We start from the raw sequence: 25332 nt of genomic DNA on the forward strand, positions 1-25332 counted from the left end.
CCGCTTCCTCCTCCCTGCCAGCTGTTGTTGGGGCCCCCTTCCTGCTCCCCTCCCTCCCTGCCACCTGGCCCCAACAACAGCCACCACAGTGACTGCCCACTTTTCCCTCCCCCCATGCACTCCTCTCCCTCCCTCCCTCCCTGCCAGCTGCTCTGGGGGGGTGTCAGGGACAGGCAGCAGGGGGGCACTGCCACCATGACCTCCCACTTTGCCCTCTGGCAGGGAAGCATGGGAAAGCCCCACTTCTCAGGCAGCCAGGGCATGTTTACCACCGCCACAAACTACCCCAGCAGCAGCTCAAACTTGGGCCCACGCAGACAATTGCCACCGCCCTCTGAGCAGTGCATAAGCAGTTAGCCAAAAGCATTACGGACAGACAGGCTAAGCCCTTTATATATATAGAATATACACCCAACCCTCAATATCATAGTGCTATAGTGATATATGCATTATAGTGATATATAATCAATGCTGCACCCTCACATAGCATGCTGCTTTCAGTTCTTATCTTATCTGAAAAGTACTGGTAGAAGCAGAAGAGAACCCGAGATGGGAAATGAAGATGATTAGAGGCAGAGAGACTCCCATGGGAAAAGGGACTGAAAAAGTTAGGAGTGTCTAATTTACAAAGGAGGGTTTTAAGAGGAGTTATGTCAAAGTATATATTTTTTGAATAATGAATGGTACAAAGCTAGTTAGCCAGGTGCTGCTATTTATCTTTTATCATAATGAGGTGATTCATAAAGAAACTAAAAGGGCAAAAAAATTAAAGTCTTAAAAAGGAAGTGCTCTTATATGCAGCGGACAATTAACCTGTCAAAATCAGAGACACATAAAAAAAAAAAATCACTGTGATAAAGGGCGTAGTAGGACTTAGAAAAGAATAGGCATGTTTATGGCCAAGAGGCCCTACTCATATTAGAGAGTCCATTTTTATAAGCTTTATAAACCTTCATGTCTTAAAACCTAAGCCAAGAACTAACTCTAAGGGGTGAGAAAGAACCCAACTGGAACATTTCATGCAAGTTATTCCATAATTATGCACTATGGATCCTTCTGCTTTTCTCTGAATTTCTCTTCTCATTGAGGGAAAGGAGAGATAACGGTAATAAAAAAAAAAAAAGAAGATGCAAAGCATGTGGTTTATTTGTCTGAACAAACAAAGATGACAAAAGACATATGTTATTTATGAAGCCTGATGGATTAGATAATTAAATAAGAAAATAGGGTTCTGCCAAAGTGGAGAAAGAGATAGCATGAGAATACAAGATCAATGAAAACACATGTGTATTAATTACCAACTGGCAGTTTTCTAAGGTAGAGATTCCCAGCTACAACCATTATACAGTGCTGGTTTAAGTACCTGTTGGAGCAAACAGTTGTAACCTTTAAATTGCAATCCTGTTCTGAAAAGCGTCTACTGAATGAATGAACGTCCTTTACGGGTGTCTGCTGGAGGTGTGCGAAACACCATTGTTTCGTTTCAATGTCCATTTCGTCATTTCAAAGGGATGGTGTTTTGTTTCGTCGTTTCATTTCAAAGCACTGTCCTGTTTTGCTTCACTGAAACTGTTTCACCCATAGGCTATAATGGGGAATTATGAAAATTCCTAAAACTTTGCCATTTCTTGCCTGTTTCAGATGAAAATTGCAGGGATGGTAGCTCTTCCTGAGGACATATGTACGCAGGTTTCTGGGAAATTGCACCTCAAACTGTTCAAAGCAAAAGTCTTGACACTGGCTGGCAGCAGCAGCCTCCTCCCATCTGGTGCACAGATCTGGGGGCTCGCACCCCTGGGAGGGCTGCGGGGCTGTGCCGGACTCCTCCCAGGGGTGTGAGCCCCTGGATCTGTGTCCCATGAGGCTCAGGCTGCTGACTGGGACCGGCACTGGGCACAGCCTGCACCCAGTGCCAGGAAAGAATGGTGCTGCCGTCAGCTCCAAGCAGCAGTAGCAGCCTCCCCACAGCCCGCCCAGGGGTGCGGGCCCCCGGATCTGCGTGCCAGATGAGAGGAGGTTGCCGCTGCCAGTTGGGACCAGTGCTGAAGTCAAGTAAGCCTGGCTTCAAAACTTAAAACGTTTCTAAACTTTCTGAGTGCCCTTGTTTCATTTCAAACTGTTTCGATGCCTTTTGTTTCATTTCGATTTCCCTGTTTCAAGCTTGAAACACATCAAAACAGCTTTGAAACGAAACACCTGGCAAAATTTCGCAGAGAGCTAGTGTCTGCACATTCATTATATCTGAAAAATTCTAGATAAAAAATGTTCTGTTCACAAAAAACAGGATATTGTTTCTTACTTATGGCCCTACCAATTTACCCCATGGTTCAGAAGTCAATCTAGATGCATTATGTACAGCTTAATCCAGACCCAACCTGAGATACCTTATAGATATATAGCATCTTAAAGATGCCCTCCATATATCTCAGATACATTTTATCTACCATTTCTCGGTTCCTCCATCTTGAAGATCTCCCTCAGAAACCTCATTTGTATCTGTGATAAATTATGTACAGGTGGAATGCACTGGGAGGAGGTTTACCAGAAAAAGACAACCACACCAGCCCAATCCAATGAATATTTGCATGAAGCATTTGACAGAACATAGCAAGAACATGTTATGGTCATTTCTTCCAGCAAATAGAGAGGAGAAATTTTCTGAAAGTCAGAAATATTGATGAACTACCAGATCCATGCTTTGTTTCTCCATCACATTCGTACTAAAATGGACAAATCTGTTTCACCATCATATTCTGGACCTATTATAGAGATCAATGAAAAGATATTTTGCAAGAGGTAGCTCTTTCTGACTACATGCAAAAGAAGGTGGGCATGCTACTTACCAAACTGGCCATCATGCTTTATGTACAGTTCAATGACACCATATGCAATAGCGGTAGGGGCAGGAATCTCTAAGACCACATTAGAATCCTTCATCATGTTTCCATTTTCGCTCACTGAAACCTGAAGACATATTCTCCCACTGTTTATTCAACTCAACTTTAAAACAACTTGTGCACAAAATATAACTCAGGGGGAGGAAAAAATTAGGTTAGAGGAAAAAAATGTAATTTCCCACCATGTTCACATAGAGTACATATATTTGATTTAAGTCACAGAACAATTGCAGTGAAGCTCAGACTTAACAGCAGAGTGGAGGGTGAGAAATGATAGTAGTCTGCCTGATTCGCAAGAACCCAGTTTAACATAAGCTCCAGCAAATTAAAATACTTCAGTTAAAGCCTCTTTGACTTATACTGCTGATGTAAGGTCCCACAGAAACATGACTGCAGTGAAAAGCTGGTTTTCACTTCAATGTTCCTTTGCTTTGTCCTCTCCTCCTACCAAATCTCCTGCTCATCTTGCCCCTATTTTAACAATGGGCAGCACAGAATTCAGTCAAACAGGATAGTGAAAATGGCAGAAGCTGTAGAACTGTCATTGCCAGTTCTGTGTCAGTGAAGACTCCCCTATATACAACAGGAGGCATTTGTTGTATATACTTTATATTTTCATATAAAGTTGCTGATTTCTTCTCAGCTTGTTAGACTAGTATATCAGGAGATTTTTTTTAACAACCCCCTGTGAAGCCACTGGGATCATTATACTCAGTGGAGCTTGATGGATTCTAAAACATTTTCTGTGAACAGTCACTTGACTTTATAAATGAATTGGTTTCAGCCACTCTCATGGGCCTTTAAACATTCACTTTCTTTTAACAAGTGCAAGGTTTTTTTACTAGCAGGAAAGCTCACAGAAACTGAACCACATGATAGTATTCATGGAAACCAGATTCTAGGTTCATAAAAGAGCTTGTATTTTCAACCAGTTAGGAAACAGAAAAAAAAATAGCATGGCATGCTTCTTTTCTGCTCAATTACAATTAAGTAACATGAGGAATATTTGCTGAGAAACATCTGTAACTGCTAGCTTAAAGTGTTATCAAAAATGCCAAATACTTTAAAATAAAGAATGCAGTTGAAGAAACTGTGATCTGTGGTAGTTGGATAACTGGTCTATGGGTTATATAATTTCCTTTTACCTTCACAACTTTTGTGCTGAATCCTGCTATGCCACCAATTTTCTCTTCTGTCTGAATATGTTCAGATATCAAGCACTTTTTAGTTGTTACTATCTTCTCTGTCAGGACACACAGTACCTCATGTTTTCTTTCCAGTATTTGTTGCAGTAAAGTATTGTTTAGGTTCATTGTTCTGAAATTAAAAAATATGGCATTAATAGTATAAACACTGGAGCTGGGAAAACACATTTTTCTTAATTGTATGCACAAAGCAATCTTTGTAAGAAGCTTTTATTGTAAAGTATTAGTGGTTTCTGTATGAATATCTTACTCAAAATGATTATGTACTCTTTTGTTATCTGGCAGCAGCAAGACTGTAATTATCTGTATTATACAGTTTAAGTCTCAACATACCCACTGAATTCTTGGTTCATCTTTTCAGGAGAAATGTCAGTTGGGGCAACTGTTTGGTTATTGTTTGCTTCAATAAAAGACAAGGAACTTCTAGCAAATCTAAGTTTCCTGTGTAATCTGAAAATAAATGAGCTAGTCCTGCAGATTTTGAGGAAACCCCTCAGCTACTGTAAACTTACAACAGCAGAGCTATAGTAAGTGATGCCAGCTGCCCCATTAAGTCTACTGGGGACTAATCTAAATAGTTACCAGTGAAGTCCTTTCATCACACAGAGCCATCCTTATTCAGGGATCTGCTAGAGAGGGCGCATAAAAATAATTGAGACTCTCAGGAGAGATGCACTATAGCAAGACATGTATGTCCTAGTCTAGTCCTATTCAATTATTTCATATGACACACACACATGCATGTTAAATTATTAAAGTAAAAAAGTCAAATGTTCACACGTTAGAAAATAACCAAATGGTCAGATTTGTGTCTCTTTACCATGTCCCCATTCTTTCTCATACAGGTTCCTAGTTCCAGTCTCCTTATCCAGTTGGACAGAGTCTCTTCCCTCATTCAATCTTAGCAAGATGCCAAATCAGTTCCCAGTCTCTTCACCCCCTGGTCCCTATTCTTCCCTCTGGCTCCCAGCCCCTTTCTTCTCACCCATCTGTTCCTGTTGTACCATGCATCAGTGCTAGCCTCCCATGGCATTCAAGTACATACTTCCGCCCCATCTCAAATCCCAAGTCTCAGACTTCTCTCTCCCTGTCTCCTTGACCAACCAATCCCAGTTTCTCTACTTGCCTCCAGTCCTGCCTCATGAGTCTCCTTGTCCCAACAGACCCTATACCCTTCCTTCATCTGGTTTTTGTCCCCTCTGCCTTTGAAGCAGACAGTTTCCTCTTCTGGGCTGCCTGGGTACCCAGGCAACCCCACAAGTGAAGTATAGGTTCCCCTTGTTTTATGCAGGTTCTGTATGTGCGAATTCTCTTTTATGAGATGACCCTTTTTATACCAAAAATTTATTATATGCACAGTAAATTCACTCTTATGTAATTGGTGTGGTGGAAACCCACAGTCAGAGCTGCTCTGTGCAGTGCATTGTGGGAGTGATAAGCACCAAAATAGTCTCCTGTGCAGATCTGTGTTCCTTGCTCGTTGTCTGAGACATGTTTCTGTAGTTGCCATCCCCATTATGATAGTGTCCCGTGCTTGTGTGTACTGTCTGCTGTTGGTTAGTACAAAAATTGTCTTGAAAAAGTGGTAGAAGTGGGTCTGAGGGTCAGTACAGTTGAGGTCTTGGAACATATCTCTATTTGTTACATTGTAAAGTGGATTCCCTTTACGCAAATTTGAGTCATGCACCGTTTTCCAGGAACACGTACATCATAAAGCAAGGGAAACCTGTATACAGATTTGCTCTGTAGAAAAAGTGCACAGCTGTCCATTCGCGTCAGCCCTAGTTGCTGTAAGAGACTCCAGCATGCTTAGGGAGGAGGGACAGTTCAGAGATGTTTAGCTATTAAATTCTATTGAACACATATATAGGGCTATCTTTGAGGACTGAAAATGAGGGTCTCAAAACAAAGCAAAAAGGCACAACCCTGACAACACTTTCCCTCCTACAAGCACCTTCCTCCTGCCTCTTTCCTATCAATGTATAACCTCCTGCTCCAAGGCAGGGAGGTGCTAACCTTTCTTCTCAGAGAAAAGTTGGCCAGAATTTAAAATGGAAAAAATAACTTATTTTTCCATTGCCTTGTTATCAGAAACAGCTGAAATATTTCAGCTGATTTAAAAAAAAAAAAAAAAGCAAATAATTAGCCAGGAGCAGACAGCATGATGGTTGGGCAACCTTAGGAGTAGATCCTCATTTACTGGCTTCAAAACATCTACATTTGAAACTGGTTAATTATGAATCTCAGTATCTGATCTAAAAAGTACATTGGGTTTATAATTGACCAAGTACTTCAGGTGGCAATGTGGATAAGGATGTTAAGGACAGAAGGGACTATTATGATTATCTAGTCCAAGGGTGGCCAGTCTAAAGCGCAAATGCCACAAGTGGCACCGGCAGCCTATGTATGGGTGGCACACAGCAGGTCAGGAATGGGTCAGGCAACACAGCAGCAGCTATGTCAGGAAGCACAAAGTGGAGTAGGAGATCAGGCAGGGAACATAGGGCAGGAAGCAGAAAGCATAGGAGACTGGACAGAGTAGGGAGCAGAAGACAGAGAAACAGACTGGGCAGAAGAATGGGATCAGAGTGGCGCTCAGGGATGGTGGAGAGCTAATTTTTGGCATGCCTGTGAAAAAGGTTGGCCCCCACTGGTCCAGCCTAACCTTGTCCACAATGCATACAGATTATAATGCTTACTGTCACCCAGTAATTCTGTACCAAATCCAGAACTTCTGTTTGAGTTTCAGTGCAACATTTACAAAGAGCTATCCAACCCTGACTTAAAGAACTTCCTTGAAATTGGGTTTCTGGGATTAATTACCCTTTGTTAAAAACCTGCGCCTTAGCCAAGTTTGAATATCTCTAGCTTGAAGGCCCTGTATGATTTAAGACTATCCTGATTTTATTCCCTTTGTTGGCTCCAGTGAGTCTGCAAAGATGGAACATTTTCAAAATCAATTAGTAGAACTGTCATATTCAAAAACCAGCTAAGTGCCCCTCTTCCCAGTTCTGTCCCCACCAATATTAACACTGATTAACATTTTAATATGCATTTCATTTAGCATATCATCCCTATTAAGAAAAGCATTTAGTCTTTTGTTTAAAACCCATTGAAGTCACTTCTAAATACAGGTTGCAGGGTTAGCCCTAGGAATTTCAGGAGACAGAATCTTTCTAAGAATAGATTATAAAATTTACTAGCACATCTTCTGGGGTCAGCAACAGTCCTGTCAGTGGAACTTGTTAACTGTATTCTATGGACTAAAATTTATATCAGAATTTTTTCCAAATCTCCACCTGAGATTCACAGAAGTGTCAAAACTTCTATTAAAAGACAACTCAAGCAAGACAGCTAGGAGATTGAAAGACTGCTATCCTTCACTGGAGTTATTTAATTTTTTCTTTTCCAGTCTGCTGGAAATAGGATATCTATAATGGTTAAACTGTAATTCCCCAAAATGACTAAAATAACATGTTATTTATTTTGTAAAGTTCTCTACTTTTTTAATTGAAATAAGTTGTAGGTGTTCTACCTTCTAGATTTTAGAAGTGTTATAGACTGCACAACTTTGGAAGTCAGCTTGGAGCTTTATTAAATTAAAAAAAATATCTTCAGGCAATTTTTGTTCTTTGTTGAATTATAACTTCTAAATGTTTCTATGAAAACTCAATCATTCAGAATGGACTGTCTGAAGGCCTTAAAATGGATTGTTTAGACAAGAAAAAAATAACTCAACCAAAGCAATGCATCAGTCACCACTACACTGCACCCAGATGTTCTTGTGATTCTTATGTTCTTTTCAGCCATATTTTTTATTTGGAAGGTAATGATTTCCAAGGTAAACAAAAATCAGAGAACTTCCAGTTTGTCACAAACCCTAAAGGTCTTAAAAATTTCTGCAGCTATGCAAAACTAGGGTTATTAAGTAGCATGGTCTCTCTAAAAGACATTAAGCTTTTTCCATTTCATATACCATACAATTAATTTTTTGCAGTAGTTTTTGGACTCAAAAAGTTCAAAATTCAATTTCACCAGCCTCCATTGAGCTGGTACTTCTGCAAGAGATGTCTTTGATTCAGATACTGTCATTCTTTTACCTGTCATAGCTATAAACATCCACCCCCTTTTGATTGCCATTCTATCTTACAATGCTTCCAACAGGCTTGACTCTCCTTCTATCTCTTCCTGGCATTTTTTTTCCTGTCTTGCATGAATGCTGACACTGAGTCATTTAGGTCTCCTCTATACATTACATTTATGGCATGATTTGTGTGTTAACTGCAGCATAACTAGGAAGGGTGCTACACATGCACCTGATTTAAGGCACCATAAAATGGGGAATAAGCAATGAAAATGTTCTACAAAGAACGTGGAACATTTTCATGGCTCGTCTGTATGACGCCTTAAATTTAATGTGTTGCTGGTGGTTGACAATCACCTTTACTGTCACCTGATGATCATCCAGTATATTTTCAAATGACTATAATAAAAATATGCAAGGCCCTAATCCAGCATGTCCCTGTGTAAATTGCTGAAGCCACTGGGGTTGGTGTTCTGTCCATACAGGTCATAATGTAGGACTGTGCTCCTAGAGAACACTGTGATCTTTGGGTGAAAGAAATAGAAAAGCTAAGTCAAGTACTGAGTAGCCATCAGATAAGGTAAATGAACAGCCAGCTTATCTCAATCATCTTCAGAAACAGTCTTCAAGGACACGATATAACAGGGCAAAGGTTTGGTAATTAAAGCTGGGTTTAACATATTGAGAGGCAGTGATCATAACATAGTTAAGCATTGCAGTGTGCCTTTGTAATGGTTCATTTTGTTACTGAGATGCTAAGGGAAAACTACAAGCTAAATATCAAGAGGCAGGATAGGCTACAAAACTGGAGATGCATACAAAGCAAGCTGCAGTTTTTCATTCCAGAAGTCATGTTTCAAAGCTCCTATGAATAATCTGTGAGCTATCATTCTTCTAATCTCTTCCACATTCTATTTTACATGCATTACTGCCAATCTGGTTTAACATCTGATTGCACCATTATGTTTCTTTCAAACTCTTTAAAGCTGAACTGAAATCGTCTGGAAAGGAAACCACACGCAAACACATTTGACATGTCAGATACCTCAGGCTACAAAAATAGTACACATGTAGTATTAAAAATTAAAAATAATAATCACATAAAAGGTGAGATTTTTTTTTAAGACTTGCCTTAGGCTTAATGATGTTTTATAGCAGTGGTGCCCAACCTTTTGGCACTGTGGGCCAGATGAGCAGCATGTGGCCAATCTGTAGGCCGGATCCCATTTGGGGTCGATGCAAAAGGTTGGGCTCAGTGCTCCAGATGCTACCACATACTGGCCCAGTCTGACGCCTTCACCAAGGCCTGGCCCCACATGTGTGCCAGCCCACGGGGCTACCCCCAGGTCCAGAAATTTGGCAGCAGGAGAGTGGCAATTAACACTGCCACTGCTCCCCCACCATCAAACCCCTATGGGCCAGGGGTTGAGCATTCCTGTTTTATGGCAATGAGTTCCATGGTTTACACATAGGTAGACAAGGTTCTTTGGGTAAATATGATATCTTTTATTAAACCAACTTAAATAGTTGGAGAAAGGTTTTATAGCAAGCTTTCAGGTTTAAAAACCCTTCATCAGGCTCAGGAAGTCTCTGCAGTTGGTATGTGCTCTATCTGGATGGAATTTATGTTTAAACATGTAGCATGTAAAAATAATTTCCTTTTAAAAATCACTTTGTCTGTTCCTGCCCATATTATAGTCAAAGACAATGGCAAAACTCCCACTGACCTTTAATAAGAGCAGGGTCAATCTCTTCTGTTATGGAAAAGAGAGCCGTAATCAGCCAAGTGAGTCTTAAGTTAGGTAGAAGGTGGGAGGCAGAATTGCACAGTAGCATTTGACGGCATAGGCCATCACCTACAAAAGCTCATGTCTCTGAGCCTGTTAATTTCAGAGGTGCCGCTCAGACCTACCTTCTACAATGAAAAGGTGAATAAGAACAGTGGCTACTCCTCCTTTCTGTCCTCCACTGCAACAAAGGGGAAGCAGACAGACAAAAGTAGAAGTCAAAATAAGACGGAAGCAAAACAAGTAGCTAGAAGCCACCCAGCCTCTGGCACTATGACAGTCCCTGCCAGCTAAAGAAGCACAATCGTAAAAAACAAACCCAAGCAGCCCTACCACAAAAGATCCACAGTGACCAGGGTTTCTGGGCAAGCTAGAACCACTCTTGCCTCCAGTCCTAGTCTCAGTACTCCAGGCAGACTAGATAAAATGCCCAGGCCTGTAAACCCTTCATCCAAGCCATTCACTGGGAATACCAAATCCAGAAGATGTATAGCACTGGCCTTTGACCACATTAACTCATAAGCAACATCCTATTTTCCAAGTTTCTACAAGTTGTTCTAAATCATCCATACAGCCAACTAACCCCATTGTCCTACCTATGTAAAATACAGTTTACTTTCCTGGCTGTACCAGCTCCCCTCAAGAAGAAATACAACTTTATATTTAACATTAATTTCATACTTTATTCTATAAAAATATCATCCCTCGGAACTACTGAACAGAAATGTGCTAGTTAGTTCAATCTTCTTCACTTCACTTATAATACACAATAGTCTGATTACTTCTACCCAGATAATGCCTGTCTTACAATGTCAGCGCTTGCAAAGCTTTATTCCTTCTCAAAACAAAAGTCTTTGGTTTGGACTTACATGACAGAGAACACTAATCTAATCCTCTGTCACATTCCACCAAACAGTATAATATTATTTCTTTTATTCATCCACTGAAAATATCAGCTTTCTGACCATTTTCTTACAGACACACTAGAAAACAATACCTCTGAATCAGCTTATACATGGCATTTCACAATTTCTCTAGGGTCACCAGATAATTAATTATTCTATGCCATGTTTTCCCCAGAATACCAAAGATTTGATGAGAAAAAGGACACATTGCTAAACACTACTTCTATATCTTCTGTAAAACCTCCTATGCTTGCATCTTATTTTTTATCCTTTTACTCAGACACACGAGTATGAGAATGCTCATAAGTTGTTTCTATAGTGTTCAAATCATCTTTGGCGCTTTAAAGAACAAACGAATGAACAAAAAGATGTGGTCTCCACTCTGAATTGATTACAATTTAATTTCATGTTTGACCCAATAAAAATATAATGCAAAAATAGGGAGAGGTTAGGGTGATGTTTACAACAATAAACACCCACCATAATATGCATTCATATTACATTATTTACATCATTACAAATTATATACAGGAGAGACTCATTCACAGTAAATGGAAGAAAGCAAGCAAATTACCTTATTTTGAAAACTAGAAAAATAATTTAGCAAACATAGCAACAAAAAAAGCAGCAGCAGCCTATATAACATATTGCAAATTATCTGTGTTCATACGTCTGGCAAATACCATTTACTTAAATCATTTTGAGACTACATTTTTGAAACTACTGTATTTTGTAAAAATAGTGAAAATTGAATCATAGGGGCCCCTAGTCCCCACCTGTCATCTGTTACATCTTTGTGAAAAAGTGAAGACCAGTATTTAGAATAATTTAATTATGAGATTAATATGGTACTTTAGAAAGTTAAGAAATAAGAAGTCCTATACTGGGTCAGAACAGTGGTCCATCTAGCCCAGCATCCTGTCTCTGACGGTTGCAGTAGTGGATGCCTTGGAGAGAGAGTAATGAACTGGACTGGATCCATCTATAGTGATCTATCCTCATTCATTACCCTTCTTGACATCCAACATTACTGGTTTAGACATGCCCGAGTAAAGATCACCAAACATTCTGTTCAACAGCTATTAATATAACTATCATTCATTAATTTGTCCAGACCCTTTTAAAACCTGGCTATGCTATGCTATCTGCCTCTACCATCTCCTGTAGCAATGAATTCACAAGTTATCTATCCACTGTGTAAAAAATATAGTACTCTCACTTCTCAGCGTAAACCTGTCTCCTACTAACTTCAGGAGGTGCCCCTGAATTCTAATATTCTGGGACTTAGTGAATAACAGTTTCCTGTTCACTTTGTCCACACCATTCATAATTTTATAGACCTCTATCCTATTCTCTCTGTCTTCTTTCCTAACTAAAGAGTCCTAGCCTTTATAGTCTCTCCTGGTACACCAACTGCTCCATACCCCTAATGATTTTCATTGCCCTTCTCTGTACCTTTCTCCATTCTACTACATCTTTTTTGAGATGCGGCGACTAGAACTGTAGTCAAAATGTGGGTGCACCATAGATACTGCCTAATAGCTCATTAATGTTCTCCACTTTATTTTTAAGTTCCTTTCTTAATGATGCCCATATAGTTCATATAGTTAGCAGTAGAAAAAGGATTTTTATGACATGCTATACTATATCACACTCAGAATTTCAAGGATGTAAATGACTTATTATTATTCTTATTAGTTTTTGTTTTCTTAGTTTATTAAACTATTTATGTGCAACTTCTGAATTACATGGAAAGTCAATAATGTAGTACAAAAATCACGTTTGCAAGGCAACATAATTTATACCTAAAGAATTATGAACAAAATTACCACATATCCAATAAACCTGAACAACAACATATTTTCCATTAAATAAAATCAAGAATACATATCCAACTGTCTTAATATCAAACCAGGTGGTATACATCAGGCTTGTCCAACATATGGCCCACAGGCCGCCATGCAGCCCACCAAGCCATTTTCTGAGGCCTGAGGTCCCTGGCTCAGGACAGGCAGGTGGGGGAGGAGGGGAGCTGCTCACCCCTGCACGGCGGGGCTCACGTAAAACTCCCACGTCACGTGAGCTGGGTCCTGCCGCCACCCTGAGGGTTGTGCGGCATGGGGCTGCCCTGGCCGTGCCTGACGGGATGAGCTGGGGACAGTGCCCGTTTTTACTTGCCTCTGGCTTGGCCCCTTGCCCCTGGCATCCCGCCCACCTCCCGGGACCCGCTGGGCCCAGCAGCTGCAGGGCAGGCAGGAATGGGGCACGACGCCCAGCACAGGTAGTCAGCAGGGGGGCTCCAGCAGACGGGGCCCTGGTATGACCTCTGTGGGGTGAGGCAGTGAAAGCCAGTGTCCACCGACCCCAGCGTTTGGGGCTCGCAGTGCTGAGGCCACCAGGGCCATGTGTGCAGGCGGCCGAGCACCGTAGTGAGCGGGGCTGTGGTGCAGTGGCTGCCTTGCTCAGGCCCCCCTCAGCCAGCACTGGCTTGTGGGGCTGCACTGCTCGGGGGCAGAGGAGGGATTGTTGCTCCCTGTGGCTGGGCTGGGCACTGCTGTCCTGCCGCAGAGGCCCCCTGGAAGGCGCAGGCAGCCATTTGCTTTCACCGCAGGGAAGCACAGAGAAGCGGAGCGGCCAGTGTTCCCCCGAGGCCTTCCCCTTCCAGGAGCCACCCTGGGCAGAACAGGCCTGAGACCCTGCCAGGCTGGGAACCGGCTTTGCTCCTGCTGTTCCATTGTCCCCCATCTCACACATTGGTTGGGCCCCAGCCATGCCTGCCTGAGCGCTGCCAAGACTTTGGGCAGCAGTGCTGCTGGTGTGGGCAAGGCCTGGGGAATCAGTGGCATAGGCAGCCCTTTGACCTGCATGAGAGCACTGGTTACATTGGTTTGGTCACATATTTTAACACGGCTGTCAAATATCTTCTGGGGCTGCCTTCAAACGGTGGTAGTAGTAGGCAGAAGGGGGGCCCCAGGTGTTGGGATGGCTGGTCCAGGACATCATTTGCTGTAGTTTGTCACTGGCTGAGCACAGGTGGGGTTTATGCCAGCTTTGCCTTATTTCAGGTTTGTCCAACACACAGCCCGCAGGGTGACAAAAGAGGAATATGGCTCGCCGGCTCACTGGGTGATAAAAGGTTCACGATCCGGCCCCATATTCAAAAAGGCTGGACACCCCTGGTATACATCCTATTGGTAATGCATTGCTTAATATTATAAGCCCTCAGTTTCAAGGCCACCAGAGTTTCCAAATATCATTACATAGGCTACGTAGAGACAGGCAAAAAGCCCGAAGACAAATTGATTCAATCTGGCAGGTTAGTCTAAAATGAGTAGATTGAACCAATAAGCAAGTGAACAGACATTCACTTTTAATTCTGGAAAAGCAGTTGTATGCCTGCAGTAACTTAGGCCAGAAACCAGGGGATGCTAGAGGACACCTCCCTGTTTGGCTGGAGCAGACAGCTTAGGCCAAAGCTAGCCCACCCACCTGGTAAGGAGGAGTTTGTGAGGGAGGTGCAAAGCATTGTGGGATGCTGAGGGACTATGAATTAACTTGAATCTGGAGGGGATCTGGGACAGAAGTTTGATAAATCTATTTAATGTAAAATCAGTTAAGTCTGATGCTACATCCATCAGGTTATCTTAAACTGGTTTCAGCCATTTTGAGAACAGTTTATGTGCACTGAACTTCTGTTGAGTTAGAAGGCACAGATAGAAGAGCAGCTCCCCAATGTAACTCATGGCACTTCACAGGAAATACCATGAGTTACAATGATCCCCCAGACCCAACAGGCATTTGCTGTTGGGTCCCAGGGGTTAAGAGATCCTGTTTAGAGTGGCTGTGAGTCTGCAATTGCTGTCCCCTAACAACACCCTTCTAGCCTGGGCACCGTTTTCAGAATGGGAGGGGGAAAAGGGAAAGAAGGGACCTTATTGCGGGGGTTGCCCAGCTCATTGGAGGGTGGGGCAGGTGGTTTGAAGCTCCCCTCACGTACAATCCACCCACCCCACCCTCCAGCATTAGCTGAAGAAACCCAGACCACAATCCCTATGCTCCCCTCTCCCCACTTCCATTCTGAAGACAGCCCTGGGAGCAAGGCTGAGCTGTCTCAGTTCAGCCCTGCTCTCAGTGCACAGACATAACAGGGTGCTCTGTTTTGGAGCGTCTTCACCTGAATCCTCATGCAATGAGGGCTCAGACTGCTGTGGAATTGGGCCCTTTGAAAGTGTACTTGTGTTTGGTCACAGCTGTAGAGCACTTTCAGGGGCCAGATTGGGTGAAAGTTATCACTTCTGTCTGTGCCTACAGATTTAAACTGGTTTCCAATCACTTATATTGGTTTATGTGTAATTTCTACCCCTAGCCATAATGTTCTGTGAGTAACAGGCTGTGGGTCTCACTTCACATAGTGAGGGATACAACAAAACTGAAAATTTTATTCTCTTAATCTTCTGTGACCTTCCAGATCTTAGCAAAGCTAAGACTGACTGGAACTTCAGCTGTATATTTTAGATCTTAAGCAGTGAAGCACTGTTCCTAGATAATGAGTCAGATCCCTGGGTGAAGTGCAACCACATTCCATGGACACATATCCACAGCAAAATCTACTCAGTCAGACTTGTGTAAGTACTCTTTCATCTTCACAAAAGTGAGAATTGTGATAACTGGTTTCTGAGTCTAGCATGCCAAAGATTTTGCTGCCTCATGCAGTTTCCCACAGCATAAAAATGAAATACATAACTTTATTAGGCCTCTGTTAATGCATTATAGTTACAACCATGAATATTTACATGATCTTAACTTTCACTTTTAGATATACACGGATCTGTATATACATTATGACCATCCACAGTGGAATGAACATCATTTAAAAATATTATCTTAATTGCTATGAAGTCTACGAGCACACAGACACTGACTGGATTATCTTTCTACATTTCCCCTTGAGTGGGGAGTGTTGCTTGTTTTATAGAGCAGAATATGACAATAACAGAAACAATAGATCACATAATACAAGAGGAAAAAAAAACAAACTAATACTTGAATTCGTCTTTTCCAGTGAACACATTTTTCCTCCTATTGCATCATGTGACCTAATTGTTCTGTTACTGTCATATTTTCTCTTGTAAAAAGACGACACTTACCTTGACTGAAATTGTATTTCCCTGTATTATATAAGCACATATTAGTTTTGCAATTCTGGAACGTTCATTTACTACGATGTTTATGTTTTTAATGAGGATATTGACTACAAAAATAATAAGGTGCCCTTCACTAAAACAAGTATGACAGCCTTCTGTCAAGGCTCATGGCAAAGAAAACAGTAAGCAATTGTTATGTAACTGGAATGAAAAACTGATTACTTTTAGAGCACTTGCTTAAGTAAAGAAAAATTGCATTGCTTTAGACAACTATCACACAGCTAGTGAAAAATTCTAGTTCCCCACTTTCTTCTGCCATTTCTATAGCTGTCACTTCCCATCATCAATTTCAGAATACTAAAAAAGGCTGTTAAAATATACTGCTGAATCTATTACATTAAGGCTTGATACCATCACTTACTCTCAACCTCAACTCCCATACAATTCAGCCTGCTACAAACAGTCCCATTGTAACCACCCCTTATTCCACCCACCCTGCCCCCTCCTTCATCCTTACCCCACCCCCCATCCCATGCTCCAAAACTGCACAGCTTCCCATGCACTTCTCCTTGCTTGGTGACAAGTTTATTTTTTTCTTGTTGCAGTGAGCCCACTGCTTGGGGATGATTAAGTCTGGGGACGCCATTAACCCACACTTAACAACACATGGATTAATGGTGTCCCCAGGCTTAATCAGGGTAATAAAGCTACAGTTTCAAACCATGTGGCAGTCTCCATGGAGGGGCAGGACTGCCATGACGCCTCAGCTGATCAGAGGTGTGGGGGGACCCTGCCATGCTTAACCCACAAAATGGCAGCTGACCCCAGGATCTGCCTGTGAAATCAGGCTACCTGCCTCCTCAAATTTGGTAGACCCAAAGCTATGAATGCCTGAGAACAACAGGTCATAATGCCTTTTCAGCTTAAACCATAGCAGAACAAATGCATCAGTGATTATATATGGTATATGTGTCTTTGCCTTGAACTTCTCTAGCTGATTTTTTAAAATCTTCACTTAAATGCCAAAATTAAAATCCATACCTTCCCTTGACATCGTTCATAAGCTGCTGCAAGTCAACCTCTTGCTTTCTCAGATTTCCAAATGAAGATTGACTTTCTACTAAGCCTTTTCCGCCAGCACCCAATTTGACGTTTCCAAATGAGGCTTCAAGATTTCCTCTGACACAATCTTCAAACTTCCCCTCATATTTCACAAAGTCAGACTCCACAATTACTTGAAAAAATAAACAAACAATATTAATATAGACTTGAAAACATCAGATCATAAAACAGCAACAGGATTATATTGAAAAACACCCCCCAGAAATCTATGGGAAAAAATAAAGGGCTAAACAGTCGCATAAGAGTTTATGGGCCAGGATGATTTGTTCCATCTTTTCACCATATTTGTTCTACTGGTTTTTCATTTCCCACTTTGTCATTTTTTTAAAATGTAGCGGTTTAAGTTCTCAGTTCAAATCCTCGGAGACCTTTTTCCTTCCCCACAAGGAATTATTATGGAGCAAAAATTGCCTGTATTCAGATTTTTCCATATCTTGGTTTTTCTCCTTTCTATCCTGATCCAAAGCCCACTGACACCAACAGATATCCCATTGATTTAAACAGATTTTGACCCCAGGGCCTATAACAAAAATGTAACACACTGTGCACAAATTCAGAACGGGGACTGTTACCTACAAGGTTATGAGCTCAGATTGCTCTTAGGCCCATATTGCTGGTTGATGTTGAACAGTCAGCTGCCTATTTACTGGCCTCATCCACACTATCACCTTTCCCAATAAGCAGCTAGCCATGATGGAACTTGAGAGAGGAACAAGTAGGGAAACACAAATACAGAGAAGGAGCAGATGCTTTTTCCATACTGAGCAATATAAAACATCTGGGCACTATCGACAGAAAGACTTCCACTGTTGCTACCACCAATGGAACGCTATTAATACATGAAAGCATTGACTAAATCTCTTGCTAGTTTCAGTTCAGTCCAAAGGACCAAAACAGCTGGTAAAACGAACTCCCTCATGTACAACCGCAGCTGGACTTGGAGTCAGTTGATCAATATTGGCCTCTTTATGAACTTGCATTGTTGCTATTGTCAGAACTGTACTGATTTCCAGGGTTTAGGAGCCTCAAAAATACTGCCACATCTTCTGAAGAGTGTCCAGAGGTATAAAGAGATAAATCAAGGATTAAGAGATAAGCAGCCGAACTAAACAAATAAGCACAGGCTGAGTTGTACCTGCCTGCCCAATTCCCCCCCTCCCATTACTACTGCCAGGCCCCTCTGCAAGGGGGTAAGTACCATAATCTATAAATTAGTTTTTGATATCGGGTGCCACTCAATTCACAAAAGTTATGGATGGGTGTTTCAAGTCCAATGAGGAGTGCCTCAAGTCCAAAAAAGTTGAGAACCACTGATCTATAAAAGGTGCAAATCTACTCTGTCTCCCAAACTGCAAATCACACAAACAAGTAATATATTCAATACATGCTTTGTAAAAGCTCAGACAGCCCTCAAAACCAGGTGTGTATACCCTACAGCCCTCAAGCTGGATCTGGCCTGTGGAGCCTTTAGAGCTGTGGATTTGGCAGCATTCAGCTTCAGGGGGCCCTGCCTGCATCACAACACAGCCAGATGCTGTGAGCTTTGGTAGAGGAGCAGTTCTTTCTGTGCCACATTGGGCTGCAGTGGAGGGAGGCTCTCCACGTGTCATGCAACATCGTGGTGGCAGGGAGAACGGCAGGCCATGTCCTAGTGCCCACCTATCTCCTACTCAAAACCAATCTATTTGTCATTCCCCTAAAAGGTGAACAGTAGCCTGAAGCAAGAGCTATGGGACGCATGTTATAATATTTGTGGAGGGGCAAAGAGCAATAGCTATACAATTCACAGTGCATTCACCTGGAGTGCTCTATGATTTCACAGTATAATCATGCGCTGGGACTCCTGACAGCTGCTCTAAATGAGATCTTCAGAATGTCAAGCCGTAAAAGATATGGCTTAATAACACTGCCATTCGGAATCTCCAGTGTTCAATCACACTGCTCCCCCTGGAGAAGATGCGTCACCTTTTAACTAACGTTTCATTAGCACTATTTTTGCCAAGTGACAAAGCAAGTGTAGAAAGCCATGAAATTTTTTTAAAAGGTTGAATATTTTAAACCAAGAGTCAGCCCTCAAATAACACGACAAAAGAAGTAATAGAACAGATTGTAGCTTGCATTCTTTTTATCTTCCATTATGCTTTATAAGTATAGTATTACCTGGTTTTATAGGTTTATCTTCTGCAAGTAGATCACTCAATGTGACCGTCAAGAAGTGATAGTTTGCTTTCTGCCAGCACCAGAATTTCTTCCTCTTTGTTACTAGGCTCAGAAGCTGCAATTTGTCTGAATCATTCAAACGGGATACAGGGATCAAATCACCCCCACAGTCAGTCTCTCGCACAAAATTCTTTGTTGCTTTTGCAAACATCTTGGGAAATCAAGTACCTGAAAGAATAAATTGTCTTTTAAAATAAAATAGGAAAGTATCATTAACATTTTCCTTTTTTGGGAGTTCACAGTTTTGGAGCATTAACCAAGGAATGATCAGTATAATAGCTCTATCTTCTTGTTCAAGGCTCTCTCTACCTAAATCAGTATTCTACTGCATTTACTCTAAGGTTTATCTAAAAGGAAAATTGACATTATAAGGAAAATGCTGAAAATGACTGTAAATAGGGTGGTATTAAATGCATAGTATTAAAGAAGTTCAAGAAAATATTTTTTAATCTCCTTCATATTTTGTAATTTCAAAATGGAACATGATTTTTTTCAATTGACAGTTTTCCTTTAAATCCCCCAGTAGCCACTGAAGCATTCAGGTAGTGTCTTATCTGCCCATTTCTTTTCTTTGAAGCAGCACATACACTTATTCTTCATTAATTACCTGTCCTGCTCCACACACATATTAGATTTGTTAATTATAGATACAGACCAAGATAATGGAGGAGATACTTCAAAGTGAGAACAGATAATGAAGGGAGCTGAAGAGTGAGTATTGACTGAAAAGAGAAGGAAAAGAAAAACACTGAGGACACAGCACTCAGGCTTCATTATCAATAGGGAGGAAGAAGAAAATATTTTTATAGATAGAAACCTGGCTTTCTGTTCGCTCTCCCTATACCACATTTCAGTTAAAACGGCGTTCACTGGTTGATACTCAGGTATCTTCCCATGGAACTCATATGACTTACCGCCAATTCTCTATGTGAGCAAAGTTAGCAAAAGACATTTTAGTATTACCCAAAATGAAAAGTGTTTTGTTTTAATAAAGGTAAAGTCACACAACATTTTATCTAAAAGGATCTCAGCACTTCTATAAATTGCCATGAACTCTGAGCATAATCCAATATGCAATAGGAATATTTTCTTTTGACTTCACCAATTGTTAAATTGTTTTCTTAGCTCTAAATTCTGATTCCTGAACTTTGCCCTGTAATCCAGTGAAAAAGAAGAAAAAGTCTGCATACAGGCAAATATGAGGCACATTTTAACAGCCAAATTGTCCCGGCTTCCATTTATATCTGAAAAGTTGAGTTTCTCATAGAATTTGGCAAAGATGACACTGGAACTACCTTGATGATTGCTTTGTAGTGGGAAAAAAAAATCTCACTCTGCTTCTGAAAGTGCAATAATCACCAAGAAACAGTCTTTTCTTTCAGCACATAGACACACTCTTCTTGGGTCTGCACTATTGTTTACCCATATGAACTCAGTCCTGCAATGGGATCTGAATGGGCAGACCTTTCCCTTTACAAGGAGGCCAGCTGTCTTCAAAGGTGCTGAGGAGGGCCCACAAGCCACATGGACTTAATTTCTGAAACTGAATCTACCAGAAAACAAAGTTACATTAGTTTACAGCACCCTCACCTGTTAGAAATTTCAGTCACTAAAATTCATTCACTGATCTTAGAAGAGGAATCTGTAACATTTTTCCATTAAGATTAGTTTTTGCTGCATGATGCTTTTGGTCTTGTTTTCTCAGTCTAAATTTTAATCGTGTTGTTGTTAAAAGTATAATTGTCTTCTTAAGCTTGGCTGTGAAGCAGCCAAATAATACTATGCATCTTTCACACGGATTTCCATTCATACAGAATTGAACATCTTGATTCATAATAGTGCCACTATGTGCTGCTTGCATTTCCTAAAAACACACAGTATGTAAAGGGGAATACAGCAGGAGGGAGGAGAAAACAATTAAGGAAGTACTCTAAAACCATTCAAATCTGTATATTGTGTGCAACACCAGTGATCACTGATCATACACAATCTTGGTGTGTATGCAAGCAGGGCCCCAAGTGTTAAGAAAACATTCTCTTTCAATTTCCTTGCTTTGGAGGTTTAAGTTAGAGTAGGGCATAGCTTGGCAGAACTAGAGGGAGAACTGTTCCCTTTGTCAAAAGTGGAAGTAAAAGGGCATGGAGGAAGAATATTTTCCTTGCTTAATTAGCAAGGAAAGCTAAACCTTTAAAGTGAGTTTCCATCAAGGATATGGGAAGTTATATTTAAAAGTAACAGCACTAAAAGACAGAGGAAAAACATAGTTTATCTATGGAAAACCTGTCATTATTTAGCTGAGTAACCACATCTCACTGAGCTTCAAAACAGCTGTATAAGTTTGTGGCAGTTCCACAAATTTTCTTTTTATTCCTTTTTCTGTTTTTAGAAATAGTACCCTGGTCACCCATTCAAGAACAGGAACTCAACAGGAACACCTCACATGGAGTTAAAATCTGCTCACTCTAACAAGTCTCTTATTTTGGGACAGTGAAACAGGAACTTTTATGCAGTTGCCCAATACAGTGTATGCAAAGCTGCATCATAAAATTATTTAAAAAACAAAACAAAAATAAAGTTCTGTTTCGACTTAAGCAGAAGATTACTTGAAATGCTTGGCAGCACAGCCAGGGAGCATAGAAGATGAGAACATTATTACTTATCAATTGCCTAAACATATTTTAAGTAAATGTTTTAAAGGACATCCTTTGTGAGCCAAATGAGTCTGAACAGTAGTTTGCAATCAGAAGAGCTGCTGGACATTAAATTTAGTCTGTAGCAGAGGAAACATATTTGAATTTTAATGGGGCTTGAGTTTATACTGAACTATACTGAGACACATAAAGAAAAGAAGTAATGCCAAGTAATACAGATACTTTACTAGGCTTTTAGAGCAAAATTTGAAACCCATTTCATTACTTTTTGAAATAGCTGATATGGATTTTAAAAAAATGTAAGGTAATGCATGAATGTTAGCAGCTACATACATGCAATTAAATTTAAAAGAGCTACAGTTTTATGTAGCTCTAAGTCTGGAAACACATGCATGTCATTTAGTACTGAAAAGAAAATTGTTTCAAATCCTGATGAACCAAAACTGTTACCTCATCCAAGGGCTTATCTACCCACAAATGGCTTATTAGAGCAGTAACTCCCATCCAAGGTGGATGAAGGTTACAGCAATACACAGAAAGGAAATCAAGCAGCACTGGTAGGAAGTACATATAATTATTTTGATTTAAAAAAAACAAATCACTGCCCTAACGGAGAGTCACACAGATACAAAACCCATGTATGGGTCAGGCTGTAAGACAAGAATGTCTACACACAGGGGCAGAGCCATAGGATGTGCAGTAGCATGGCTGCACTCCCCTTTCAGAATAAAAAAGCCCCCAGGGTGTTATCTAAAATTCTTAAAGCATGTAAGAATCCCCTGCCTTCCCTTCTGTGCTCAGAGGCAGGTCCCCTTCACTCCTCTCTTCTCCTCCTCCCCTTTCAACCCCCACCTTTTCCCACCGTCCCAGGGACGGCAGAAGCTGCAAAGCTGTTCCTACCTACTCCAGCCACATTATGTAGGGACAAGCTCAGCTAAGAACAGAGACAGCAGCAGAGGCAAGGGGCAGAGTGGTCCCCTCTTCCTGTGCCTGCTCTGGGGGGGGGGGGAAACTGCTGTCCTTGTCCCAGCTGAGCTCAGTCCCCTTGTAGCCTGGGGGGGAGTGTGCAGGAGGGGCTTTGAAGCTTCCCTGCCTAGGGAAAAAGCAGCAGGTGTGAGATGGGGAAAGGGGAGGGAAGAGGATGTACTTCTGAGCAGGAAGCAGGGGGATGGGGGGACATGACTCTTACCTCCTTTGGTGACTTAAAAAAAATTCTCCCTAGGCTCCAACATCATGGTCTCCCCACACCCAGGGCAGCAAGGGGCAGGGGGCTGGGAGCAAAGTGCCCTCTGCATGGATGGTTGCTCCTGCATCCCCCCCTTTACCAAATCCTGGATCCACACCAGGCACACACGCATCTAATGGCATAAGCCCTGCAGGTGACTGCCATCAGCTTGAAGCAACCAGTATGGTTTTAGTGACACAGATACAAACCAGCTGAAGGCGACCAAACAGCAGCCACAGGTGAAGTCACAGGAAGGCAACCTGAACTGCTCTTCAAGCTCCGGCTTCTAATCAAACCCAGCTGAGCACCTTATGACTGACAGAAACAGATGGGTCTAGGTCAGGGGCAGGCAATTATTTTGGGCAGAGGGCTGCTTACTGAGTTTGGCAAGCCATCGTGGGCTGCATGACAGGCAGCCAGACGCAGATTAATATTAATTTTCTACATTTTTTGGGGGGCCCCGTGGGCCGGACAGAATGGCCTGGTGGGCCACATCCAGCCTACCTTTTGCCAACCCTTGGTCTAGGACGAGCCACAGGCCAGCTCCTTCCAGACAGCCCCCGTGCCCTGCGCCTTCCTGACCCACCACAGTCTACGCCGCACGCCAAAACCACGGCACGGGGGAAAGGCAGGCAGGAAGTGGCCCACGTGGAGGTGTTGGTCGCAGGATGCCTGCACGCGGGCGAAGGCGATGCCTACGGCAAAGGGGAATGGGGAGGGAGGCCAGGCCCACGTGTGTCACCTGCATGGTCACGAATGTCGCGCACACGCAACGTGCCCCACACAAGTGGGCTCGGGGTGACTGGCCATGGCGAGTGGGCGCGCTCCCTGGGCGGGCAGGGCAGGGCCGCACCAGCCTACTCACAGCCCCGCTGCGTGTCGACGCCCGCGAAGATGCTGCGGTCGGGCGGGGCCGGGCTGGGCCTCTTGTGCGCGGCGGGGCGGTGCCTGCGCGGGCGTAGCGGCCGGAGCAGCCTCAGAGCAGGCCTGGCCGCGCCCCGCTCCCTCCTCCCCCGCCTGCCCGCCCACCGGCCCGGCCGCCTGCCTCGGCGCGCCCGGCCCACCCCGAGAAAAGCTGCGCCACCCCTGCCTTCGGCACCGCGCGGGTTAGCCCTGACCCATCGCCGCGGGGCCCCGCGCGCCCCAGGGAGAGCGAGGGGCCGGGGCGGTCAAGGAGCAGCTTGCGAAGATCCGCCGGAGACATCCACGCGGCTGTGACGGTCCCGGGAAAGCGCAGGGAAGGAGAGGCCACGAACTCGCTCCCTTTCCAGACCGAGGCTTGCTGGAAGAGATGTTAGGCTCATAGGAAAGCAGGGCTGGAAGCGGACCTCGTCAAGGTCATCAGCCCTTGCTCAAGGCAGAATCATTCCTGATAAAGCCAGCCCTGCCCAGCGTTTATCTAACCTGCTTTTGAAAGTTTCTGAGGAGGGAGACTCCACGAGCTCCCCAGCCAGCCTGTTCCAGCGCCTGAGCACCCTCTGCCTCCAAACTTTCCTCATAATCGGACCAAGCCTAGTCCTATGCTTGCCTGGCAAGGGAAACACCATGACCACTGAGGTGGTCTGCCTAGTCACACATGGGGAAAACCGCTCTTTTGGCACAGGGGATAGTACCTGCAAAATAATGTATAGTAAACCTCCCACTTAGCTGCTGGAGTGGGAAGGTCTTGGTTTTATGCCCACTTTACGGGAAGGGGAGACTCTGCCCGAGCTTGCCTTATGGCTGAGGGCAGGCGAAACTCGGGGGCATCTGAACCCCAAGCATCCAGGCTTGTGCCTGCAAGTAGGATGTCCGTCAAAATTTTGGAAACATCTGAAGCCCCAGATGGGGTTGGAGGATGTTTGCCGGTAGTAGGGCCACTTAAGGTTCTGGACTGACTTACGGATTTGGAAGTTGTTTTGGCTAATTTGGCTTGGAATATGGAAAATTAAAAAGATAAATCTCCAGCCTCAATTTCCCCTGCTACAGCTTACAACTGTTGCTCCCAGCCCTGTCCCCTACAGCCACAGAGAAAGTCCCATTTCCATCTTCTCTGTAATCACCCTTCAGATGTTTGAAGACTGCTATCAAGTCCCCCTCAGCCTTCTCTTTT

The 25332-nt window shown here is 42.7% G+C and overlaps 1 protein-coding gene across 8 annotated transcripts in view; it reads right to left on the reverse strand.

Annotated features, from left to right (window-relative positions):
- The window catches only part of DFNA5 (DFNA5, deafness associated tumor suppressor), a 68954-nt gene extending 44769 nt beyond the window's left edge, over positions 1-24185 (reverse strand). For 2 of the 8 annotated variants that reach the window (XM_019534808.1, XM_019534754.1), the window contains exons 1-7: positions 24106-24185; positions 20660-20913; positions 19305-19532; positions 17064-17256; positions 4436-4543; positions 4043-4214; positions 2844-2964 (exon numbers count right to left, since the gene is read on the reverse strand). In XM_019534808.1, the coding sequence (XP_019390353.1) occupies positions 2844-2964; positions 4043-4214; positions 4436-4543; positions 17064-17256; positions 19305-19515 (805 nt within the window). In that variant the 5' untranslated portion in view covers positions 19516-19532; positions 20660-20913; positions 24106-24185. Of the gene's footprint in view, positions 1-2843; positions 2965-4042; positions 4215-4435; positions 4544-17063; positions 17257-19304; positions 19533-20659; positions 20914-20954; positions 22986-23449; positions 23631-23982; positions 24086-24105 lie in introns of those variants that run through there. The other 6 variants (XM_019534769.1, XM_019534761.1, XM_019534798.1 and 3 more) reach the window with 6 other exon arrangements.
- Between the last annotated feature and the right edge of the window lie 1147 nt (positions 24186-25332).

Source organism: Crocodylus porosus, unplaced genomic scaffold (assembly GCF_001723895.1).
Source record: "Crocodylus porosus isolate Cpor-Errol unplaced genomic scaffold, CroPor_comp1, whole genome shotgun sequence".
NCBI lineage: Eukaryota > Metazoa > Chordata > Crocodylia > Crocodylidae > Crocodylus > Crocodylus porosus.